Here is a 27,349-nt window from a genome sequence, read left to right as displayed (position 1 = left end):
GGAACGACGGCCTACGCAAGGCTATCACAAATCATGGGTTTGTATGTTAATAAATATCAAACACAAACAATATACAGTATAGAAAAAAATACAGAAAGATCCCACCGGGATAAATAAAGAGCTTAACGGCAGTCAGGCAAAGAGATCTGAAAACATGTCGGCAACGCATGACGGCCGAAAGCAAACTGGAATGTTCGCATCCAGGCAGGCGGGTATCCCTGCCTACCTAACGGTAGTTACTGCTGGTAGAACTAAGTAGTAGCTCCGCAGCGGCGATTTCCTTCTAACTTGACTTTTTCTACCATTTTTTAATTGCTAATTATGGATTTACCTTCAATTTTTATTGCACGATTGTAATTAACCACAGAACTTCATCCAACAAGATAGGAGACCCCATGGGAAAGCGGGGTTATGGGTGGGGTATACCACCGGGACAGGTGATTTGCTCCCTCCATCCAACAAGCTAGGGGACCCGATGGGAAAGTGAGGTTATGGGTGGGGTATACCTCCGGGACAGGGTGATTTGCTCCCCCGCTTGTTACTAACCTACAATTTAGGGGACCCCTAGGGAAAGCAGGGTTATGGGTGGGGGTGAGAAGGCAACCAAACTTTACTGTATACGGCATTACAGAGACGAAAAACCCTTAAACAAACACAGGAGGAACAAGACGACAAAGGTAGCCATTACAAAGACAAAAACTTTCACTACTACTGCTATTTCGAATGCTGCCATGCATACGTACTCTTATAGGGGAACCTTTGGTACACAGGCTGACTCCTTACTGAGGAAAAAGGGGGGGCTGGGGGATAATGTTCATTTCCGGTCCTTCTAAAATCACAATATTTGAAAGTAAATTTTATTTTTCCTAACTATACAAACCTGAGGTCCTTTACATTAGGAATTACTTTTAGCGTAGGCTGGAAACGGCTGTTAAACTCTTGGCGTCAGGTAGGCGGGAATACTCACCTGCCCAGATGTAAACATTCCAGTTTGCCTTTCGGTCCACGTTCAGATTGAGGGGTGGCATGAGGTGGGCATAATATGTAATGTAAAGGATCTAAGGTTTGTATAGTTAGGAAAAATACAATTTACTTTCAAAAATTGTGATTTGTTCCAACACGATATACAAACCCTCGGTCCTTTACATTAGGAAGACTCACTAGTTGGAGGGAGGAATCTGAGTGAGTCTCCTGAACTGACTGAACTGACTGGAGTTCTGCACACCTGGGCTGCTACTCCTGGTCGAAAGAGCGAGGAGGAGTACCCGAGCCTCTGACATATTGATCGGAGTATAGGAACTGCAAGATCAAATGTCAGATACTGGACCTTTTCACGAGTGAGGAAACGTGACTCATACGAAATAGGCTGGAAGAATCTTAGAGTCGGAGGCAGTAAGGAAAAGTTGAGATAGGGTTTCCCTTATTGCCAGACTCTCCTTCCTCCCCTTGATAGAAATTCATTTCTCGCTATAATGTGGTTCAGATTCCACAATAAGCTGTAGGTCCCATTGCTAAGTAACCAACTGGTTCTTAGCCACGTAAAATAAGTCTAATCCTTCGGGCCAGCCCTAGGAGAGCTGTTAATCAGCTCAGTGGTCTGGTAAAACTAAGGTATACTTTTTTTTTTCCCCTTGCTAGAGGAAGGAGCAGAATTGCTTCTATGATTCTAGGAGAAAAATAGAACAGGTGCTCGATGTGTAGTCTTACCGCATCAGCGCCAGGTCCAGCACGTGTTGGTTCGAGTCCTATTCTCATCCCGAAGGAGAAGTAGAAGGACGGGGAAGGAGGAGGAAGAGAGGCCAGTCACTCTTGGTATCCTTCTCACTTCCAGAACCAACACCTTAGGCAAGATGCTACTTGTCCTCTTGAAGGAGACGGGTAATCCTCTTGAAGGAGACGGGTAAGAAAACGCAACTTGTTGAGCAGCCACCACAGGGCCAAGGAAAAAAGGTTCCAAGGGCCTGTGGGCAAGACCATAGGAAGAAAAGAGTGTGGTCTATGAGACCACGTCTTGCTTCCAGCTTGACAGAAACTTCCGGAATGCGAGGGATGGACCAAGCCATCGGCTTCGTGAGCTCTCAGGTGGAAGGTACTAGTATCGTCGTCTTCAGCTGCCGAGTACAGTCATACCTCGAACTTATGTGAGGTTATGTTCCGGAGACCCTCGTGCAAGATGAATTTTCGCATAAGTTTGGCATGGTCTTTAAAAATGCTAATAAATGTTTATTTCCAGAGTTTAAGTACTAAATATGACCCTAATCATGCTCCCAAAGTATTAAGCTAACTTTTAAATGAACTAAAGTTAGAGTAATTTTATTTAAAATTTAGCTTACTACCCTTAAAAAAGAAATAGTAAATAGTTGACATAAAAACTGAGTACTGCACAGTTTCATAATAGCGCATTTACAGCAGGTGTGTACATATACTAATGTTACCCCTAATTCATGGGATGCCGTTTTCTTTGCGTCACTAGGCAAAACGTCATGCATCACAGTTATAACAAAGGTACAATTCCATTAAATATCGAAAACATGTACATAATGTTCGTAGAAGGTAGTACAGTTCTGGACAGGTAAAATTCAATCAATTTAAAATTACATACTGTACAGGTAATGACGTACAGAGAAATAATAAGTTGTAAAAATATGTTTGAGCGCTAACTAAGAGGCAGAGATAGAGAGAGAGAGAGAGAGAGAGAGAGAGAGAGAGAGAGAGAGAGAGAGAGATACGTACGCATTAAAAATATTGGACTGTAAAAAAAAAACAGTATGTATGGGTACTCACCAGTGATGAATGTTGATTTGAAGGTGATGATGAATAAGCAGTGCAGTCCGATGAATGACGATGATATGACTGCACAGCGTACTTGAGGAGTTACAGCTCCTCAGAGTCCTCCTCTTCAGATAGAGGAAACTCTTCTGCCAGGACTACTGTACTTCTTTTGTAACGTATTTATGTGCAAATATATAAATACAAATTTTCCATTCTGATTTTACATCTAAAAACACGTAAACTTATAAAATAGTACTTCAAAAATTAAACACACTTTCTGCAGGGATATCATCTTTGAAAAGTGCAGTAACTTTGTGAATGGGTATCACATCTTGTAAAAGTACACCAACTGAACATGCTGTAATTACATGCACATACAGATTTGCACCAGCACTTTTCTCCGGGGTTAACAAAGTAATTTTCAAAGAATGACACTTATACAACTTTTAGTTACATCTCTGATATTACATTAACGAATTCATTTTATCAAACGAGCGTGACTGAACAACCTCATCTCGAGGTCATGTAAAGACGTCCTAGTGACAAAGACTTTGTATGATATTTATGTACAAAAATATAAATATAAATTTTCCATATTGATTTTACAGTTAAAAGCATGAAAACTTATAAATGTACTGTACTGTACTTTAAACATTAAACAAGCATTTTCTGCAGGGGTGTCATCTTTGAAAAGTGCAGTAACTTTGCAAATGGGCACCACATCTTGTAAAAGTACACTAACTGAATGTGCTGAAATTAACTTTCCATCATGTTTATGCATGCACAAAAAAAAATAATTCATTTTTCATACATATTTGACACATAAAAGCATGAAAATGATATTTTAATGATAAAATAAAGTTTGTTCATACTTACCTGGCAGATATATATATAGCTGTATTCTCCGAAGACCGACAGAATTTCAAAAACTTATGACACGCAGTGGGGCCAGGTGGTTAGTACCCATTCCCGCCGCTGGGAGGCGGGTATCAGGAACCATTCCCATTTTCTATTCAGATTTTCTAGTGCCACTGTCTCCTGAGGGGAGGTGGGTGGGCACTAAGATTATATATATCTGCCAGGTAAGTATGAACAAACTTTATTTTATCATTAAAATATCATTTTGTTCATGAGACTTACCTGACAGATATATATATAGCTGAATACCACCATTGGAGGTGGGAAGAGACAGAATAGGATTTAGGAAACAAATATATGTAGGCGATTGACGCCTTGGTTCCTTACCTGTTAGCATAGCTGACTTCGTGATTACTGTCACCCAAGCCTGCTTCTGCTTTACTAGAGTCTCCAGCAAGGTAGTGACCTATATAGCTGGTGAGTTCTAGATGATCTGTCAACGGGGGCGAGACCACAATGCGACTAGACCATATGACCAAACTATGAGGGCAAACGAGTAAAAACCAACCACCTGACCAAGCCTAGCTACGTTCATGATGCCATAACATAAGCTAAGGACTGGGACGTCCACCATAAAACCCAACAACCATAAAACAAAAAACACCAACCAAAATAAAAACATTTCCTAACCATTATCTACAGGATAGGATGAGTGTCATCTCTGCCCCAAAATCGCATCTGCGGAAACGTAAGGCCCTAACGCACAGCAATTCTCGTAAGTCATCTTCACATCAGTTAGGTAGTGCGAAGCGAACACTGAATTGCTTCGCCAAAAAGTGGACCCCAGAATGTCATTGAGAGACATATTCCTCTGGAAAGCCACTGAGGTAGCAATGGCTCTCACTTCATGAGCCTTGACTTTCCATAGACTCATGTCACTGTCTTGAACGTCAGAATGTGCGTCTAAAATGGTGCTTCTTAAAAAGAACGCCAGTGCATTCTTAGACAAAGGCAAATCTGGCCTTTTGACCGAGCACCACAGATTGTCCGAAGGTTCTCGACTTTTCTTAGTAGTTTGCAAATAAAATTTGAGAGCCCTGACAGGACACAGGACTCTCTCTGGTTCTTGTCCAAGAATTTCCGTCAAACCCTTAATCTCGAAGGTCCTGGGCCAAGGGGTAGACGGGTTCTCATTCTTAGCTAGAAACAAAGGGCTTAGAGAACATACTGCATTATGGCCTCTAAAACCTATATGCTTACTGATTGCTTGAACTTCACTAACTCTCTTCGCCGTCGCCAGAGCAGTTAGGAAGACAGTCTTTCTAGTCACATCTTTCAAGGTTGCAGAATGTAGAGGCTCGAACCGACTGGACATAAGGAATTTTAGAACTACATCCAAATTCCAGGAAGGCAGCCTTGGCTGAGCCACCTTAGTGGTTTCGAAAGACCTTAAAAGATCGTGGTGAAGGTCTTTGTTGTCGGTTAAGTCGAGACCTCTATGCCTAAAGACCGCTGACAGCATACTTCTATAACCTTTGATGGTATGTACTGCCAGCTTTTGTTCCTTCCTTAAATAAAAAAAGGAAGTCAGCTATCTGGGACACAGAGGTCATGGTTAAGGAAATCCCCTTGAGCTTACACCATCTCCTGAAGTTGGCCCACTTCGACTGGTACACCGCATTGGAGGAGGCTCTCCTGGCGCTGGCAATAGCCCTTGCCACTGGTCTTGAAAAACCCCTCGTTCTGGCCAACTTTTCGATAGTCTGAAAGCAGTCAGACTCAGAGCGGGGAGGTTTTTGTGGTACCTCTCAAAGTGGGGCTGTCTGAGAAGATCGACTCTCATGGGAAGCGTCCTTGGGAAGTCCACCAGGAATGTCATGACCTCTGTGAACCACTCTGTCGACGGCCAAAAGGGGGCGATTAACGTCATCCTTGACCTTTCTGAAGCCGCAAACTTCCTGATGACTTCCCCCAAGATCTTGAAGGGGGGAAAGGCATAAAGGTCTAGATCCTTCCAGTCCCAGAGGAGGGCATCTACCGCTACTGCTCCCGGGTCGAGCACGGGAGAGCAGTACAGAGGCAGCCTTTTTGTCCTCGACGTCGCGAACAGGTCTACCAAGGGACGTCCCCAAAGCCTCCAGCTCAGTTCTTGACATCCACTCTGTCGACTGAGAAGATCCTGCCGACTGAGAAGTCCGCTCGACTCTCTCCACGCTAAAACTTGTGAGTATCGTAATCTGCCGAGCATGGGCCCACAGCAGGATCTCCCTTGCAAGCACGAACAGGGACCGAGAGTGAGTACCTCCCTGTTTCTTGAGGTATGCCAGGGCTGTGGTGTTGTCCGAGTTGATCTGCACCACTCGGCCTGAAACCTGATCCTCGAAGAATTGGAGGGCCAACTGAATCGCTCCCAATTCTTTTAGATTGATGTGCCAGGACACCTGTTCCCCTCTCCAGGTGCCTGACACTTCCTCCCCCCCTAGTGTTGCTCCCCATCCCGACATGGATGCGTCGGAAAACAACACTAGGTCTGGGTTCTGAAGGTGGAGAGAAACCCCTTCTGCCAACTTCGTGGGATCGAGCCACCACCTTAGGTGGTCCTTGGCAGAGAGAGATCTTCAGAGTCTCCTCTAGGTCCTCCTTGTCTTCCCAGTTCTCCGCAAGGAAAAACTGGAGCGGTCTGAGATGCAGTCTCCCCAGGGAAACAAACTTCTCCAGCGATGAAATGGTCCCCAGCAGACTCATCCATTCCCTCACCGAGCATGTTTCTTTCCCCAGGAAGGCTGAAACTTTGTCTAAGCAGTGCTGCTGAAGTTCCTGGGACGGAAACGCTCGAAAAGCCACTGAATCCATCCGAATCCCCAGATAAACGATGGACTGAGTAGGGATCAGATGTGACTTTTCGAAATTCACCAGAAGTCCCACGGACTTCGTCAACTCTAAAGTCGTATGCAGGTCCTCCAGACACCTCTCCAACGAAGATGCTCGAATGAGCCAATCGTCCAAATAAAGCGAGATCCTCATGCCCGCTAGGTGAAGCCATCATGCCACGTTCCTCATCAGCACCGTAAAGACCATCGGTGCTGTACTTAGCCCGAAGCAAAGAGCTCTGAATTGGTAAACTCGTCCCCCTAGGACAAACCTCAAGTACTTCCTTGACTGATGATGAATGGGGACGTGAAAGTAGGCGTCCTGGAGGTCCAGCGAAACCATCCAATCGCCTGGTCTTAAAGCTAATACCAACTGAGACGTCTCCATCCTGAAACTCTCCTTCACCACAAAACGGTTCAGTCTGCTGACGTCTAGGACCGGTCTCCACCCTCCCGACTGCTTCGGTACCAGAAAGAGCCGATTGTAGAATCCTGGGGAATCCAACTCCAGGATGTGCTCTATGGCTCTCTTCTCGAGCATCTGGTCGAGCAGATCGAAAAGGATCTGTTTTTTCACTTGGTGGTAGGAGGGCGACAGATCCCTGGGCGTTGAGCACAGCGGTGGAAACTCGAGGAACAGGATCTTGTAGCCTTTCTCGATGACATTTAGGGACCAGGAGTCCGTCCCTCTTGCTCTCCAGGCATTCACAAAGGAAAGAAGCCTGGCTCCTACTGGTGTCTGGAGGTCCGGAATATCATTTCTTGCCCCTAGGTTTAGAAGGGGCTCCGCCTCTGGAAAGCGCTCTTCCTCGAGGAAACGACCTTGAGGAGGAAGTTCTTCCACGAAAGGGCTTCTGCCTCTTAGAAACTTGTCCCTGAGAGGAAGTGGACGGGACATCTGGACGTCTGGAAGACTGGGCTAGGAGGTCTTGAGTAGCCTTCTCCTTAAGGCTGGCGGAGAGATCCTTGATCAAGGACTGGGGGAAGAGATGGCTAGATAGAGGGGCAAAAAGCAATTCTGCCCTCTGCAAAGGAGAAACTGACTTTGCCGTGTAGTTACAATATAAGGCCCTCTTCTTCAAGAGGGTCCATGCCAAAAATGAGCAGCCAGTTCATCTGAGCCATCCCTGACGGCCTTGTCCATGCACGACAACACGCTGGACAGCTCCCCCAGACTGATCGAGTCAGGACTTCGAGTCTTCAAGTCCAAGGCCCCCAAGCACCTATCCAAAAAGTTGAAAACTTCCATCGACTTGGAAAAGCCCTTTGATGGTGATGGTCCGTCTCTGAAAGTGTCCAAGCCACCTTCACGGAATAAAGGAGGGACCTCCTTGGGCGTCGACTAAACTAGGCTGGCAAGTCTCCTTGGGAAGAGGAAGGAACTCTGGAACCGACTTCCTCTCCTGTCTCATACCACATTCCCGCCTTTCCGCTCAACTTAGACGGAGGCAGGGCAAAGGAAGTCTTGCCTTGGGTCTTCCGATCGTCCATCCAAGTGCTGATCTTCTTAAACGCTCTCTTGGTAGCAAGCGACGTCTTCATCTGCAGGAATCCCGGCGATCCCCTCACCTTCGAAGAGGCTAACTGCGAAGGAGGAGAGAGAGGGGCAGAAGGCTGAAACTTATCTGCAAACAAGTCCCTTAGCAGGCTGGTCAAAACCTGGTAGTCCGAAGAAGACGACTTAGGAGGCTGCTCCTGCTCTGCAGACTCCGACTCACTAGACACTTCTCCCTCTTCGACGGGATCAACAGGAGAAACTTCCGGAACCTGGGGAAGTCTAAGGCCTTGTGGTCCGATCCGCAAATGGGACCTCTGCTTCAGTGAATCAATTGCAGAAAGCTCTGAAGCGTCCCGCAAAACTGAGAAAGGAGCGTCCTGTCGAGTGTCCTGCCAAGAGTGCTGCCGAGTGTCCAATCGAGCGTCTTGCCGAGCGTCCTGACGAGCGTGCTGCCGAGCGTCTTGCAGAGCGTCCTGACGAGCAGCCGAGCGTGCTGCCGGCGTCAAGAGAGGCGGCGAGAGAGCCCGTCCTGCCGCGCGCAGCCGGCGTCTTGTCGAGTTGCGAGAGGCGTCCTGGCGAGCATGGGAAGCATCAGGTCCAGCAGCTTGAGGAACGTCAAGTCAATGCCGAGCGTCACGACGGCGATCCAACGAGCGATGAGGGCGGCTGGGAGAACTCGCCGGCGAAGAAGACGAATGAGGAGCAGGAGAGGATGACTTCTTAGACCTCTTGATAGGCAGCTTCAAGTCCTTACGGCGTCGACGCTGCTCAGGCTCCTTCTCAGCAAGGAGCGAAGTCAACTTCCGCTGCATATCAAGCAAAATTCGTTTAGAAGGAGAAGACTCCCTCTCAGGTGAAGGGCTGCTCCTGTGAGAAGACGAGGGGCGAGGGGACGCCCTCTTCCTTCTCCCAGGGGCAACAACAGCTCTTTCCCTGGAGCAACTGGGGCGCTCAAAAGCGTTCTCGTCGGAAGATGTCTTGGTCCTCTTCTGCGGTGGGAAATCGCCGAACCATTCAGGTGAAGAGGCAAACGTACCCCGAGAAAGAGGACGTGAAGCGTCCTCCTCTCCGAAGCCTCTCTTCCAAGCGCGAGTCCCTCCGAGAGCTCGACCCCTTGTGCGGGGAGGGCGCCTCGGAGGACGAGAAGCAATCCTTAAGGATGCGTGCACGAGCACGATCCTTGGCAGCCTGGGAATCGACATCAGGTCCTGCCGAAGGGACGCCAGATCGGTGGGGAGCCCCCGTAACCCTCTTGCGGCTTTCGACTTGCCCACTCCCTGAGTCCTGGGAGTCCGACAGAGGTCTAGACCTAGAGGCATTATAGGGCCGATCTGACACCCCCTCCACAACACTAGGGGGATCACTGCACTTCACTACACTTTCGATGGCAAGTACTTTCGACTCCAAGGAACGGATAGAGTTCAAAATCTCCGTCAAGGCATTACCTCCCGCAGACACAACCTCAGGGCCCGAAGGCAACACTACAGGGTTAGGTGAAACAGAGTCTACAGAAGGGTTAACAGGTGACAAAATATTACCCTGACTCCTACCAGCCGACACACTTCTGGAGGAAGACCTCCTGATCCTGTCACGCTCTAACTTGCGCACATATGAATCATAATTCTTCCAATCGGCATCAGGCAAAGCCTCACACTCCTTACAACGATCATCAAACAAACAAGCATGCCCTCTACACTTCATGCATATTGTGTGAGGATCTACCGAAGCTTTCGGTAGCCTCACCTTACACTCTTTCACACCACACACCCTGAAACTAGCAGAACTAGATCCAGACATCATAACCAAAGAAAAGTCAAAGCAAAATCAAAAACAGTCCACAATAGCGTATGCCTATCCACAAGTCAAAGCAAAATCAAAAACAGTCCACAATAGCGTATGCCTATCCACAAATCCAAAGTCAAAAAACCAACGACGAAGGTATTGACAACGGGTGTTGACAGTACCGGTGACAGAGAAAATCTGAATAGAAAATGGGAATGGTTCCTGATACCCGCCTCCCAGCGGCGGGAATGGGTACTAACCACCTGGCCCCACTGCGTGTGTCGTAAGTTTTTGAAATTCTGTCGGTCTTCGGAGAATACAGCTATATATATATCTGTCAGGTAAGTCTCATGAACAAAAGCATTTTTCATACAGATTTTACACATAAAAGCATGAAAACTTATAAGTTACTTCAAAAATTAAACATGACCACTTTTGCAGGGTTTCTCAAGAATTTCACATGTCTGTGAAAAAATCGCATATGCCAATTAGTTAGGTTCCAGTGAAAAGTTCAGGTGTGTGTGAATTCATGCAACTCGAATCGTGTAAGATCGAGGTGTGACTGTACCTCCTTCGATCGCTTCACGAAGTCAGGAGGAAGATGTGTCCTTAGGCACTTCTTCCTTGGGGGGGAGAGAGTGCTAGCGAAAATGTCGACGACATCCAGGTTAGGAGTGTCGAGCCTTTTCGGAAAGTACCACAGCTGCCAAAAGGACAAAGTAACGAATGATTTGGATCATCGATACAAAGTCCAAGGAGGAGGGGAACAAAAAGGACTCAAACACAACAATAGATGCCAAAGGATTTGGAGTCCACCTACGACATCCGAGGAGTCGAGGTATTGATCCCCTTCACCTATTCTTCCATCTTCTACGCTAAGGCTGGAGCAAGATGAGAGATGGTCCTACGAGGGCACATCTCTATCCAACAACTCTGGTAAGGGTGCGTGCAGCATGGGACAGGAACCTTAAATGAGAGTCACATGCCACCCAGGGAACAGTTCCCTGGGACAGCAAGACAGAAGAAGCTTCTCATCCATAGCTAAATCTTGACTGAGGAGAAGGCTACTTCAGATGGAAGACTAGGTCACAAGGGCCTACGTTCTTCACAAATGAAAGGGAAAGAAGCAACCCTCGGCAGAGAAGACAAGGAAGTCCAGACTTGAAGAACGACTCTGACCCGAGAAGGAGTTCCACAACAACACCCACCAGCGAAGACGGATCCAGTCCCTGGGAGTGTTGCAGAGGACCTCAAGAGATATCCAGCTATAGCCGCTGCCACTCGGCGAGAAAGCCTATGCTTGCAAGGGAAGCTGGATGGTCTCCCAGTCCCAAACACACCGGGATGTACTGCCCAAAGAACCGCTTCTTGCGTAGCTGCTACAAGAGGTTGGGTCAAGCAGAACTTTTATCGATGCCTCGGCTATCAGGTCAGGGGAGAGGCAAAGTCTTCCGGCATTTGTCTGCAACACGGGTTGAGCAATGCTTGAGAACCCCTAGTGAAACAGACAAATACTGAGGGAAAAAAGTAGATATCAAGTTTCCCAGAAAGACAGCATGCCCCGCCGTGCGGCCCCCAGGTCTGGTATGAAGGAGCAAGAAAAAACTACCGACTTGTGCAGTCAGGCAACAGAAAGACGGTAGGGATTTCTCAGTCGAGCAATCTCTTCGTGAATCTTTGAGTGAGCAGCACATTCCGTCCCGATCACTCAAACCTGAGGCCAAGCTCGCCTGCCAATACATTCCCACCGGGGATGCATCTGGCTATTTGAGATGTCGAGTGCGCTATAGAACACTTGAGTACCTGCAAATGTCGACAGATGGAACAGGAGGAAAAAACGATTCCCTCTTGTTTGTCGACAAGTGCCACTACTATGGTTGTTGTTCAACAAACCACTGAGTGTTGCAAAACTCATCCTGAAATCTCGGAAGGCCAGAAGGCTGCCTTGAGCCCAGGATGGTGATAAGAAGGTACTAAGGTACTAAGAGATCGAAAGTGCCAGGCACAGAACCAGTCTTCGACGCAGGCTTCCAAGACTGGCTGCTCTCTCAAGGCCCCCAAAATGCCAGACCCCACAGGAGAATGCGAATCGGTTCCCGCTGACTCGGGTCCTACAAACCTGGAGAAGCGAGAGAGAACAGCGTCTCTTTGCTTCAGGACCAGGTTAGCCCACAGGTTTGCCGTCTGGTGGGCGAGGTAGGAGATGGCCCTACCTCCAGACTGGCATAGTCTCCCAAAGGCGGAGTCCTCACCGGGTACAATAGCGCCCGAGGAAGCAGCCACCTTGGATGCTGTGAAGGACCACAGATCCACCCAGGAGACTGCCTGGAAGGCCGCCATGGCGGTGGCTTCCAGGGTTGCGGCTTCTTGCAGAGAGAGGGAGATGCTCTCTGCAGTAAGTTGCTGCACCGTAAGACCCGGATCCAGACGAACCAGGTCCAGGTCAACCTGTTTAGGCGGCAATGCCCTCTCCGATGGTGCGCAGAAGCGCTTTTGGCGAGGCAGAGAAGGAGGAAGAAGCTTGTCCAAGCGGTTCGATCTAAGCGAATTGTCTTGCCCAGACACAAGAACATTCACCTGATCGAGGACCCACTTGGCAAGCGTGGACCACAGCAGCCCAACCGAAGCCTTGGGTTCCTTATTGAGTCCCCAGTAGGATTCAAGGCACGACAGACGATCCACACGAGGCCGTGGTCCCTTCCCCGAGGTTGCTGTGCTGACGATTCAGCACAATAACCTCAGCAAACGTCCTCTGTATCTTGGGGGTGTCCGCATCCTGGGGGAAAGGACCCTCGAGTCCTTCCAGGGTGCGGTCCTCCCGATCTACTCTCCCTGCAGGAGGGAGAACCTCGGCAGACCCCCGTGATCCTTCCTGCACCATGCAGGCGTAAGACCTGGTCGAACCGAGGACCGAGCCAGGTACATACAGGTAGAACTCTGGGGAGACAACTCGCCAGAGTTCTTCCAGTCCGACTCACGCCCCCTGGATGGAGCCCAGGAGGTAGAGGGGACAGGCGAGGAGGATTGGGAACTCCTACTGGCCTTGCTGGCAGAACCAACAGGGGCAGCAGGCCGGGAGCGATCACCAACCCGAGGTGGTGACGGCAGCCCGGGTCAAGGAGAGTGCTTATGCCTGGGCGAAGCAGTCTCCCAAGGAGAGCGGAGTGGCTCGCGCGAGTCGAGCCGTGCACTTGCCTCCCCCGAGCCAGGCTGGCTGCACGGACGTGGCCGGGGATTGGGAGGAGTCGAGTGCGCAGCTGGCTGGTGCAAGCTTGTGCTGTCCTCTAGACGCGCCCCAGTCTTCTTCGAGGCAGTAACCTCTTGGGAAGACTGAGTAGGGGACCTCTTCTCTTTCTCTTTCTCTCGCCCCACGCCCGGGTCTGTATGGAGAGAGGTTTCTCCCATACCAGACTGGTGTACTCGGGTCTCCTTGGAAACCCAGGTACTCGGAGCGACTCGCGCGCAAGTGTACGACGTGGACCCGCTGGCCTTAGAAGCAGGTTTCTTCGGTGCAGCAGGGGGAGTGTGGATCGTGGCCTGCAAACCCTTGGCTCCCAATGCAACTGACCTGGGAGCCAGAGCAGCGGTTCCCTGATCCATAGATCGGGAAGAGCCAGCAAGAGATCCCACTGCCTTTCCTGTGGAAGGACGCAGTCCCTTAGAGGTCTCGGTGTGAGACTTCTGGGGAAGGGGCAGGCTTCTTCTTCTTTGGATGGGTAGCCTCAGAAAGAAAAGATGTAGCAGATGAAGACGAAGACGACAACACCTTCCTCGGTCTCTTCTTTGACTTCTTCTTCACCATCTTCCTCAGGATCGAAGTCAGGTCCCCAAACCATGCAGGAGCAGCTGAAGACTCAAGAGCAACCAGGGCAGCGTAGGCGGTGCTCGGACCAGCAGTTACCGGGGCAGGAACATCAGCGAGGCAGCCAGGAATGTGCGGAGGAGGAGCCAGGGATGAAGGCATGGGTGGCACGCAAGCAGCCAGGCTGGGCCGAGCCAGGGTCGAAGGCACGGGAGGCGTGTCAGCAGTCAAACTGGGCCAAGAGACAGGGAAGCGAGGAGCTGGAACCATAGTCATGAACGAGCCAGGGTCAGCAACAGGGGCAGGCAAAGTCATGTATGGCACTGATGACGTCACCATATACCAAGGCCCAGGTCATGAGAGCGGGGCCAGGAACCCAGGATGGTGAGAGGCAGGAGCAGCCGAAACCTGGGTGTCCAGGTGTGAAGCCACCGACACAGGCAGCTTCGCAAACGCAGACATGGTGACAGTCATGGTGGTGGTAGCGGTAGCCAAGTGGATTGTTACTGGAGCGCCAGACAGATGGGACACCTGGCCCTCCAGTGACAGAACGCCAAGTAGACCCAGGTGTAACCAGGCCAAGCATAAGTCTGATACCTGGTCCGTAGCTTCCACCTCTAAACCTGAGGAAACAGTCAGGTTAAACTGGGAAGTCTCTGTTCGTTCCAGGGGAAAAATTTCGCCCCCATCGTGAGAAGAGACCCCCCGAGAGGATGTCTTGATCAACTGCCCCCCCCACGCCCTTCCACACCTGATGAAATGAACGAGGAAGGGGAGGGGGAGTCCTCACCCGGGGGAGAGGGAGCAAGCAGTGGAAGTTCACAGGGAGGGAGAAGCAATCCCGACACATTAGTCACCACTGGAGTTGTCGAGGGCATGTTACCCTTGGACGATTCCTTGGCAGGCTTCTGACAGTAGCGTCTCCTCCCTTTGAACCTCTTCCATTGCTTGGGAGACCAGGTACAACACTCACTACAAGGAGCGTCGCGTGAACACACACATCCCCTGCAGGTTGGGCACAGGGCGTGTCGGTCCTGTCGATGCTAGAACGAAAGGTATTGCATCTTTTACCTCCTAACCCAGGACACACATGCTGGGGATAGGAGGGTTCAGAAGGTTTAGCAACATTCATTCTCAAAAAAGTAAGGAAATTTCATACCAAAAAGCTGAAGGGCAGTCAGGCAGAGAGCGAAGAACAACGTCCGCATTCTAAGATGGCCGAAAGCAAATTGGAATGTTTACAACCGGGCAGGCGGTACTCCCGCCTCCCGGGCGGTAGTTAACTGCCTAACCACCTTGTTTGAAAGTTCAATGGCTGTTTCCAGCCTGCGCTGAAAGTAATTCCTAATGTAAAGGACCGAGGGTTTGTATATTGTGTCGGAACAACTGGAATGTTTACATCCGGGCAGGCGGGTATTCCCACCTACCTGGCTGTAGTTACTGCCTAACCAACTTGCTCAAGAGTTTAACGGCTGTTTCCAGCCTACGCTGAAAGTAATTCCTAATGTAAAGGACCGAGGGTTTGTATATCGTGTCAGAACAACTGGAATGCTTACATCCGGGTTCCCGCCTACCTGGCAGTAATTACTGCCTAACCACCTTGCTCAAGAGTTTAACGACCGTTTCCAGCCTACGCTGAAAGTAATTCCTAATGTAAGGAACCGACGGTTTCTATATCGTGTTGGAACAAGTTTCAATGTTGCAAAATGCACTTAGGGACATTTGATTCACCAGGGGCTAGTACTGAACACAGCAAAATACATTTGAACCCCCAGGGGCTAGTACGGAACACGGCAAAATACATTTGAACCCCCGAGGTGCCAGTACTAAACATGGCGAAGGGGGTTTCAGGAGTTGAGAAGTTTCTCCCACCGTTGGAGAGGGTGTGGGTGGTACTCATACTCAATCCTCACAGGTTAGACCACCGTCTTTCCAACTATTGCACCTGCCTGTTTGCTGTGGAATGGTTCATAAGTATTCCATTTCAGTACACCAGCTGATTCCTTGCCATACACTCCTTTGAGCCTGTAACATGCCGCCCTTTGTTGCTACCTGTGAAAACTCTTACGTCAACTGCCGGGAAATTAACGTATATTGTTACGGCAATTACGAGATGTTAATGCAGCTGCATCAAGATCATGGCCTTAAAAAAAAAAAAATGCAAATTTTATCACCCGGTGCGGTAGTGAGTGCGGGCTGGTCATTCAGCAAAAAGCATTCTGCTCCACCAGAAACAATCTCAGAGTCCCTAAGGTAAGTTTATTGGGGGCTTGGTTTCTTAGTGTTTCGATTTTTTTTTTTTTTTTTAGATTATTTTGAGTTCGGGACTCCTGCGGACTGATTGGTGCCTTGGAAATTGGTTTTCCCTATACTTTTAGAGCTGTTGGTGAAGAAGATGATGGTTTGTTTTTTGCCGGCCTGTTATTCTTCCTAATGCATTCTATCTAACCTCCCCAACACCCCCCTCCTCTGTTTCCTCATGGACAGTACGTTTTGCCTCTGCGCACAACCCCCTGCCTCCCCACACTGCTGCTTCTCACCTTCCCCCGCATTTTGGGGGAATGTGGGCAACTCTCTCCCTGCTTTCCCCCACATTCCTCCCCTTCCCTCAGCCACTTCCCCCTGCAACGAATGGCTCCCTGGCATTTTACACTTCCGGAGTGCGCTTCCACAATGTAAACATGTCCGCTACGTTTGTGCGTATTCGCCCCCACCCGAAACCCCAAATTCCCACAGTCCCACTTCACTGTTGGGTAGAGTTAGGGGGCAAATGACACTTGGCTGGCAACAAACAAGTGCGTCTACTTTATCAGCAGCCCTAAAAGTATAGGAAAAACCAATTTCCTACGTAAAAACAGGCGTGGAGCTAATACTTAGAAATACCGTTACTTCCTAACCACCTTGCTCAAGAGTTTAACTGCCATGTTCTCCTTCGCCCTAAGTCATTCCTAATGTAAAGGACTGATGGTTTGTATATCGTGTCAGAACAAACTTGTCTTAGGGGATACAGACCCACAGAAATCATAAATCTCCGTTCTGTAAGCAGTTAAACTGCTCATTTTTTAGCAAATATGCTTGTTTGCAGATCTGTCGAAAGAAAAAATTGAAAACAGGAAAGAAAATTTAAAAACACAAGGGAGCAGTGAATTTGGACCCCTAAACCATAGGATTACCATACACTGTCAATGTATTAAGAAAATCTGCTTAATGTGTAACAGGCTATATAACCTACGGTAGAACTAAGTTATAGGTACACAGCGGGTATTTAGCGAGAAATGGCAGTTTCTTATAGTATTTTGGATGCTTATTAACAATTTAACACTAATTTTTGGCGGTCGGCTGTAATTAACCCCTGAAGTCCATCCAACAAGGGGTTTCCATACGTGATCTTCACAAGACAGAGCACGGTTACGTCTGTTTCGAACGGTTCATATCTCGTAGGGCAAGTGCAATAACCTGTTAACGTATGGGTAACCCCACCCCGGGGCCAGTACTAAACACGGCGAAGGGACATTCCATGTGGCCGACAACAAACAAATGGGTAAACAAATGCACTGCCAGTGTCTGAAGCCCTAAAAGTGTAGAAAAAACCAGTTCCCAAGGCATTGCACTTGCCCCACAGGATATGAACCATCCGAAACAGACGTAACCGTGCTCTGTCTTGTGAAGATCGCGTATGGAAACCCCTTGTTGGATGGACTTCAGGGGTTAATTACAGCTGACTGCCAAAAATTAACATTAAATTGTAAATAAGCAACCAAAATACTATGAGAAACTGCCATTTCTCGCTAAATACCCGCCATGTATCTATTACTTAAAAATACCTAACCTACAAACAAAATGAGAGGAACATAACCTAACACTCGCCTAGATAGGCTAGGCTAACTCAAGCGCAGCAAGTTAACGTCCATTACTACCACACAGTTTGCCTATGTTAAACTGGGGAATTAGCCTAGGCTAGGGCATAGCCTAACCAAAACCAGTCACTAGGCCTACCTTCAGGTGGACTTGTTTAGCCTATTGACGATAAGCTAATCCGAGTTACTGGGGTATTGACTATACTGCATACCATAACCAGTGGACTGAGCGTTTACCGAAATAAATGTTTCACTTCTCTTACCTGTCATTCCAAAATTCTTTTTATTCGTATTCCATACAGCATACTTGGTACATGTTGATACCTCGAGTCTTCGAAGAATTTCTTTGGCGTCAGCCAGGGTATTCACCAAGCCTTTGTAATTCGTGTACTTCTGCGAAAATAATGGTACCCATGGTAGTTCTTCTCCTTTAAGCTGTTCAGTTCCGTCTACTAATTCTGCGTCCTTCTTCATGCATTCAGTATCTTCCATCCTGAACAACTTAACATTACAATTTCCTCGGGAGTCAGTTGACCACAAATGACTTTTGTTTACATTTACAGATGCTGACTACGACACGATGAAGTACAGCCCCTGCTGGCAAGGCGGGTAAATTAAACAATCTGAATTCATTCTGCAGTATTTTGTGCGCATTAAGTGCATTTACTGGCTCCATGCTTTTTCATTAGTGATCTCATTATAGACCTCAAACATTTTAAACGGCCAAAATCTAGCGGAATGTTGCCAGTTTACAGTGAGCGTGACTGGTAACCATATTTATGATCCATATGCTGATGGAAGGGTTATCAGAAAACTTTATATATATATATATATATATATATATATATATATATATATATATATATATATATATATATATATATATATATATATATATATATATATATATATATATGTATATATATATATATATATATATATATATATATATATATATATATATATATATATATATATATATATATATATATATATATATATATATACAAATATATATATATATATATATATATATATATATATATATATATATATATAAATATATATCTTGATGCAGGTTACTAAAAGGCGCCATTCCCGTCAACAACGTTTACTGACGTTAAGTCACACACAAAAATACAAAGTAATCTTGGTAAATAAGCACCTCTTAATACAAACAATGTCGAACAATTTTAACACCAAATAATACTGCACAAATTACAAGTTAACATTAAATAATAAAAAATGTAGATTCAACATCCTCCCAACCATAGGAGTACACTGCTACTCCTATGAAAACTCTTATCACATACTGTACACAGGTTACAAATCTAGTTTCACAGGTGCTTTTACCAAACGCCCTCTGCGAGTATAAGATATTGGCTCAACTCTGGATTGTGTAATATCAGGATCAGAGTCATCAGCATTCACATCAGAATGATTAGAAACAGGTTTAGGCACAGATTCATTTACCTCGGAAACAATACAAGGTACACCACCTTCGGCTTCTGTGTCCAAAACATTTGAAATCTCAAGATCATGCAATTTTTGTACTGGTCTTTTAATAATACTTTTAGAAGTTTTAACATGTACACTTCTTATCACACCATCTTTACCTGGATATACTTCTATAATAACACCAAGCGGCCAGGACAACCTACGAACATTATCTTCCTTGACTAATACCACAGAACCTTTCTTTACATTACACTTAGATACAAAACCTTTAATGGCACATGGTAAATTTCTTATGTAATCAGAACTCCATATTTCCCAAAACTTATCCAACTGTCTTTGTCGGGCAGTCTCTCTCATACATAAATCTTTAGAAGATACACAAGAAGAATGCTCCTCAACAGCTTCTGGCTGGAACCCGCAGTACGGCCAATAAGAAAATGTGAGGGGGTCAATGGATTGGATGTATCAACCTCCTCACCCACAAATGTCAAAGGTCTCGAATTAATGCAAGCTTCAACCTCATGAAGTGTAGTTTCCAATTCACATCTAGATAGGCATTTGACACCCAATGTCTTTTTCAGAGCAGACTTAACTGACCGAACTAGACGCTCCCACCAACCTCCCCTCCAAGGAGCACGGGGTACAATAAATTTCCACTGAGGAGCTAGTGGGCCATAGTGTTGCTGTAATAACTGAGAAACTCCAACAAATGTCTTTGCATTATCAGAATAAAAAAGTGAAGGAAGACCACGTCTTGCTGTAAATCTACAGATGGCAAGGAGACAATCTGGCATAGAGAGAGAATCAGTGAGTTCTAAGTGTACAGAATGAATGACAGCACAAGTGAAAAGCAAAATATAGAATTTTTTGGAGGGCAAATCTACACAAAACAATGGCCCAGCAAAATCTAATCCTGTTACAGAAAAGGGAGGTGCTGATTTAACTCTCAGTTCAGGGAGAGGAGCTACAGGTTGACTACAAGCCTTGGAGTCATACCTGCGGCAAGTTACACAGTCTCTACACAGTCTTGGCTATCCTTCGAAGTCGCACAATCCATTAACCATTTCTCAATGTGGACACAAGGGTAGAAACGCCAGAGTGTTTCAGAAGAACATGTTGGAAACGAACTAAAGTCTTCACTACATGAGTAGAAGGAAGAATAATAGGATGTTTGCTTTCATAACACAGATCTGAATATTCTAAACGACCTTTAATTCTCAAAAGACCATCATTATCCAAAAAAGGATCTAATTTAACTAAAGGGCTCCCCCTGTTAAGTGGTCTACCCTGAATCAGGGATTTAAATTCTCGTGGATATGCTTCCCTTTGAACACAAAGGTACAATTTAGTCTTAGCTTTAGTTAATTCATAATATGATAAAGGACCAGAGCATTTAACAGATTGAGGTTTGCAATTATTAATAAATCGTAAGGTCCAAGCTACTATATTAAGGGCTTTCGGAAACTTACTCCATCTAGAAAATTCAAATACTTGGGAAAATGAATCCACACTTATACAAGCTACTACATTTTCCTCAGAACTTTCATCCCTTAATGAAATCCTTAACTGTTCAGGTTGAAGCAAAGACAAAGACTCAGACTCTTGAAGCCACGGGGGACCTACCAACCAAAGATCTGAAGGTACAAGGTGTTCAGCGAACACCCCTCTAGAAATGAGGTCAGCAGGGTTATCCTTTCCTGGGCAATGATACCAACAATCAGGTGATGTTAAGCTCTGAATTTCCATGACTCGATTTGCTACAAATGGTTTCCATCTACTAGGGTCTCCTTTTATCCAGGACAGTGCAACTGTAGAGTCTGTCCAGCAACATGAAGTTACATCTTCCTTAAAACGAAGGGCAGATTTGCCAAAAACTAGAAGCCGGGCAATAAGCATTGTTCCCAGCAACTCCAAACGAGGCAGTGAGACCTTCTTTATAGGAGCTACCTTACCTCTGCCCATAACAAGGGAAGCTTTAAAGGAACCATCCTGCAAAGGAACTCTCAAATATACACAAGCACCATATCCCTTTTCAGATGCATCCCCAAAGGAATGAAGCTCTAAACTTGTTAGGTCTTTCCATAAAAGATCCTCAAAGTAACATCGCTGAACCTTCCATGAGCCAAGTTTCTCAAAACCCCTTAACCACCTTTGAAATTTACAATGCAACTCTTCAGGTAACACATCATCCCATTCAAGTCCAATTCTCATTACATCCTGAAAAAGAATTTTGGCAAACATAACAAATGGGCTAATAAGTCCAAGAGGATCAAAACATCTGGCTATTAGGCTGAGAACACTTCTCTTAGTGGACACCACACCCATCTGAGACCCAGTATCTACTTCACTAAATGAAAAATAATCATGAGTGGAAACCCACTGCATACGCAGGATTTTTATGGATTTATTTCCACAACAGTCATTTGGGTTTTCAGTAAATTTATCTGTTAAACTTTTACAATTTGAATTCCATTTAGATAAAGACATACCAGCTTCAGACATAATCTTACAGGCTTTATCAAATTTTACACATGCTTCAGTAATACTGTCAGCTCCCGACAGCCAATCATCTACATACAGATTACAATTCATTTCGTCAACTACTTCAGAATTAGGATATGACTTTAAATAATGTTTAATTGTAGCATTCAACAAGAATGGGCTACTCTTATTACCAAAGGGAACACGAACAAACATTACACGGACAGTGCCCTTATTTTGCCACAAAAACCTGTGAACATCTTGGTCTTCCCTCTGCACCTTGATTTGAAGGAAAGCTTTAGTTATGTCTGCTGTTAAAGCTACCTTCCATCTTCTAAATCGTATCAACACTTCAACAAGATCAGGATTGAGAGAAGGCCCACATTCCAAACAGTCATTCAAAGAAAGCATCGAAAACAGGTCTTACCTTGGTAGAATTACTACTCTCACGGATAACAGGACGATGCGGTAAGTAATAAACAGGATATACACTAGAAATCTCAGAATGTGGCACTTCCTCAATAATGTCATCTTTTTCATATTCTTCAAAAACCTCATCATACCTTTCCCTTAAACCAGGAGTTTTAACAAATTTCAAATTTAAATTTTCCAACCTCTTACGTGCTAGCTTTTCATTATTTTTCAAACTCTGTTTAGCAACATCAGATTTCCATGGTAAAGACACTTCATACCTACCATCAATAAACTTTACATTATCAGAAAATTTCTGTGAAACAGTACTGGATGAAAACTCATTGGATACAGCTTCTTTTGAAGAGATTCCCACAGATTCAAGATCCCAAAATTTATGTAAATCAGACTCTGATACATTATTTATACATAAAAGCTGGGAAGTTACACTTACTCTGTCCAGAAGAATATTACAAGACCCTGATAAAACCCACCCAAACACAGATTCCTGAGCTACTAAATTTTTAGATTGTACAGTTTTATTAGGTATCATAAATCTCCAATAGGCATTTAGGCCTATCAAAATATCAACAGTTATATAGCAGTTGTTCATGTAATCATCTGCTAATTGCAATTTAGAAAATGTCATTACCTCCTCATCAGGAACACTAAGGCGGAACAATGGTGCGCAAATGTCAGGTACTTCAGCTGCTATTAAAGAATGACTCTCACCCTTATAACCAACTAAACTCATCTCATACACATTACATTAGTTACTCTTGGAAGCCTTACCTCCTCCAAATGAAGAAAATGATATGTACTCAGAAGTTATCCACTTAGGCCTTACCCTTTTTACAAATTTACTGGAAACATAAGACCTATCAGATCCTGTGTCAAATAGTAGTGTAGCTTCACATATACTCTTTTTCCCCAACACCTTAACCTTTGCGGTCTGCAACACACTGCGTGATTGAGTTACTCTGTTATTTAGGTTAGGTTCACAATGAGCTACCCAAACATGAGTTACATTTTCATTAATATTATCCTGAGACATAGCACCACTTACATTTTGATCATTCTTATTACACACTTTAGTCTTATTGCCAGTGCAGCATAAAACATTATGTTTACCCTTACACTTTACACATTTTGATTGGCAACCTCTGGAAATGTGACCTTTTTCCAAACATCTGAAACACAGTTTAACACTCCGAATGGCCTCTTCACGTTCAGCAATGGAAAGTTTCAAGATACCAAAACAATTTTCACTCTTGTGATTTTTACCACAAAACATACACTTATAAAAGGACACCTTCGAAGAGGTCTGAAGAGCAGAGGCAGAACCCTGAAATTTACTTCTTTTCTCAGATTCAACACTATGGTTATCAGTCTTTACTGCACTGATATCTTTAAATGTATCTGACCTTTCTCAGCGCTCAATTTCTCTCTGCAAAAAATTCAATAACCAATCTAGGTCCCTTTCATGTCCAGATCCTTCTCTGGACCACTCCAAACGAATATCAGGAGGCAATCGAGACAGGATAACAGGCGTCATAAATACCCCATACTGGTTACCATCCACTCCTAATGCCTCTAAACTACGTACATGTGTTAAAAGTTCATCCCGTAATATCCATAAAGAGGAAACATTTCTAGAACTAGGATTCTCAGCAGGCATAGTGATACCAAGAAGGGCCTGAATATGTGCAAAAATAATACACTCAGGCCTACCAAACCGTTCCTTTAACATTTTACAGGCTATGGGGTAATTAACACTAGTCTGGGATAACCCCTGTATTACTGATTTTGGCTCCCCTTCTAACAGTGACTGTAAATAACAGAATTTACTAATAATGGGGATATCAGAATCATCTACTAATGCCACAAATCTGTCCCAAAATGACTGCCATCAGTCAAAACTCCAATAAACTTAGGTAATTCTAATTTAGGCAGTCACACATTACATTGGCCTAAAGAATCCACAGACCCACTCTCACTTGGTGGCTTCTCAAGTTTCTCCAGGGCTAATAACCTTTGGGCAGCCTGTATTCTAGGAACCCTTATCTGACACCGAAACTTATCAGCATACTCAATGTCTTGTTCTAAGTCCTGTGAGTCACCAATTTCTAGCTCCAGGGTGGACTGCACTTCATCCAAATGAGCTAGACGTAGATCAAAGTCATCCACAGCATCTTGCAGTTCTACCCTGCTCAGTTCTCGATCACCAAGCAAATCCATCAGTGCATTCAACGAACGGGTCATCCATCCACAGGCGGCCGACCGGCTCTTCCTCAGCTTTCCTTCCTTCACCTTGCCTTATTTATCAGGGTTGGGATTCTGCATACAACCAAAGAAATCCCGGGTTCTGGGCACCAAAATGTACGCTCCTCTCAATGGCCACTGCTTCGAGCATCACGGCAAGATTTCGTCATACAAGGAAGGTGTACTTGAGGCAGGTTACTAAAAGGCGCCATTCCCGTCAACAACGTTTACCGATGTTAAGTCATACACAAAAATACAAACTAATCTTGGTAAATAAGTACCTCTTAATACAAACAATGTTGAACAATTTTAACACCAAATAATACTGCACAAATTACAAGTTAACATGAAATAATAAAAATGTAGATTCAACAATATATATATATATATATATATATATATATATATATATATATATATATATATATATATATATAAGAATCTACTGGTCACTTTTACCAGACACATATGTAATTCTAATAGCCACAATGCCCTCTTAACTTCGCTAATTCTTCGTGCTTTTTGGATATGCTTGTAACTTACTGAAGCCAATAGATCCAAAGGAAGAAATTGAAGAGCCTGTGACGACCGGTCGCGGAAGCGAACCGAGTTACCTTAATCACAAGGAGGTCACGTTGCCGACCTGAGGTCACGTTGCCGACCTGACTCGTAGTCAGGTCGGCAACGTGACCTCCTTTTGTGATTAAGGTAACTCGGGTTCGCTTCCCACGGCCGGCCGTCACAGGCTCTTCAATTTCTTCCTTGGGATCTATCGGCTTCATAGTTACAAGCATATCTAAAAAGCGAAGAATTAGCGAAGTTAAGAGGGCATTGTGGCTATTAGAATTACATATATATATATATATATATATATATATATATATATATATATATATATATATATATATATATATATATATATATATATATATATATATATATATATATATATAAAATTTATACTTTATATATATACAATATATATATATATGTGTGTGTGTGTGTTAAAAATTTGTTAACACTCCGTCCATCGATCAGCAAAGGACCATAAATGAGGATACTAATCAAGTTCACTAAAATGTGGCAACAACCTGCAAGATTTTGCCCGTTTGAAATTTAGTGAGATGAGCACCTTTCTGGAATGGCTAATGACAACAAAGCTTTTTCACTCCCGTGGGATAACCAGAGAAGACAGTGTCGTAAAGAAATTGGATCCGTTTTTTCCCGAAAATCCTTCACAACGTTCAGGTAAGGTGAGGGGCAGTAGCAAGCAGGCGGCTGAGTTTGTAGTTTTAATTTTTCTGTGAATGTGTTTAAGAAGTATTTGTATCAGGCAGGTTGCCTATATAAACGGTATCTTGAGTATTAGAAGGACTCTTTTAAATGATTCAAATGCAATTTTCGATAAATTGACCAATGTAGAGGTTTTGAATGGAATACGAAGTGACGACGAGGCATGCAGAGAGGCGATGTGTCTTTCTCGCAAGCGCAATACAGAGCTAAGGGTGTCCTTTTTGTGTCACTTCCCTAGCCAAGTAGCAGTATTGCAGTAAAAAGAATCCGTGAAGTGTTCATTTGGAATCTTGTTATATTTCCGCCATCCGCGTGTTGGCGTTGCTTAAGTTTCACTTTGGCTCTATGTGTAGCCCTCCACAGGGATAATTCCTTCTCTGTCGGGCCCATGCACGTTTTCAAAATAAAGTACTTCTTATATTTTATGATTGTCTTTCAGTGTTTTCTCGTCAGTATCGTAGCTCCTGCAGAATAGGAGAGTCTTTAGTCCCATTTTAAATCTGCATTCTTCTTGTATGCTCTTCACTTCATGCGCAGTGTACAAATGCTCTCTAGCCTGACTTGCAATTTGTTCTGGGTTCAAATAGCCTACACGCTTCACTTGCATGTCTGATTACATTCATTTCGGGTCTAAAGAAGTTTAAGCAGTTTCTCAGATATGTTGGTTCATCATATTTTAGTGCTTTAAAGACTGCAAGTAGTATTTTATATTCTATTCTAGCTTTTACTGGCAGCCAATGTAGCTCAATTAGTGCTCAGGTTATTCTACAGCGGAAATGTAGTCCTTTTATTAACCTGGCGGCTCTATTTTGTACTCCTTGCAATTTTCTTAGTAGGTAGTTAGGGAGACCGTAGTATATAACGTTGCAGTAGTCAAGCCTCGAAAGTATTTGGTTGCAAATTGCTGTTTTCAGAGGATCTTCGTTTAGGTATTTTCTAATAAATGCAATGTTTCTAATATGATAGTTATAGGTTTTTGTGTTTGTTTATGTGTGTAATTTTGGTGTTGATGTATTCAAATGTACTGAACACATTTTGGTTCATTATAGATACATTGTACACTTTTTTGACAAAGATTCCCACTCCACCACCATTTTTTGTTTTTTCGGTACATGGTAAAAGTTGTGAGACCCTGGCGTCATTTCGTTTATTTTAGAATAATCACTTACATTATTGCTTAGCCAAGTCTCCATTAGCATGTATGCATCTAGATTGTGTTCATTATAAAATTTCTAATTTTATAATGTTTATTAAATTGCATAGAAGATTATTAATCAAAGCCATAGTCCGTATTATTTTTCACCTTTGACACTTATTCTTTATATACTGTGCACTTATTGCCATCATATGATTTATATTTAGTATCACTATGGCCTTTCTTTAAACAATTTTTACACTTGAAGGTGCTGCTAGCACATTCGATTTGTGATTTTCGCCACATCTAGGGCAGGCTTGGTCATTTCTACAATTGGTGCGCTATGACCAAATTCCTGACATTTATAGCATTGATAGGGCATGTAACAGTAGTCTACTTTGCAACGGCTATACAGTGTACACAATTTGTCACCTTTTTCATAGATAGCCTTTCATATTTGTGGTGTGCATTTGATGATATAGTGTTAATATTTGTCATCTTTGGCTGTCATCTCCTTCACAATTTTTAGGTCGTCATTTTCAGAAATGAGGTTACCCATCCATGGATTTTTCTTTACAATGTCAATAGGATTTTTCTTTACAATGTTATTGACAATGTCTCATCTTCATCCTTCGGGACATGGACTACTTTTAGTTTTGGTTTAGGTTTACCCTTCTCATTTACTGATATATTGCTGATTTCCTGAATCTCCATTTTTGCCTTTTCTAAGTTTTTCCTGTCTGGAAATCTTGTTGTTTTAACCTGTTCAACTGGCGCCGTTATTTTACTCATAATTTCTCTTTTCATTTGCTGTTGTGCTCTCTTTGTTTGTGCGTTTGATCGGAAGCACTTTTTTTTGTCTTTAGTGAT

At 44.5% G+C, this 27,349-nt stretch overlaps 1 protein-coding gene across 2 annotated transcripts in view; it reads right to left on the bottom strand.

The window, feature by feature from the left end:
- LOC136856108 (uncharacterized) overlaps positions 1–27,349 on the bottom strand; it is a 140,928-nt gene that overhangs the window by 65,706 nt on the left and 47,873 nt on the right. Inside the window, exon 1 of one of the 2 annotated variants that reach the window (XM_067133760.1) lies at positions 17,703–18,007. The exons of the other annotated variant lie outside the window; for it this stretch is intronic. Within the exon in view, the coding sequence (XP_066989861.1) occupies positions 17,703–17,931 (229 nt within the window). The 5' untranslated portion in view covers positions 17,932–18,007. Of the gene's footprint in view, positions 1–17,702; positions 18,008–27,349 lie in introns of those variants that run through there. 2 annotated transcript variants of the gene reach the window in all.

Source organism: Macrobrachium rosenbergii, chromosome 3 (genome assembly GCF_040412425.1).
Source record: "Macrobrachium rosenbergii isolate ZJJX-2024 chromosome 3, ASM4041242v1, whole genome shotgun sequence".
NCBI classification, from domain to species: domain Eukaryota; kingdom Metazoa; phylum Arthropoda; class Malacostraca; order Decapoda; family Palaemonidae; genus Macrobrachium; species Macrobrachium rosenbergii.
The sequence above is the reverse complement of the archived record's forward strand: the minus strand, read 5'-3'. Positions and strand labels throughout refer to the sequence as shown.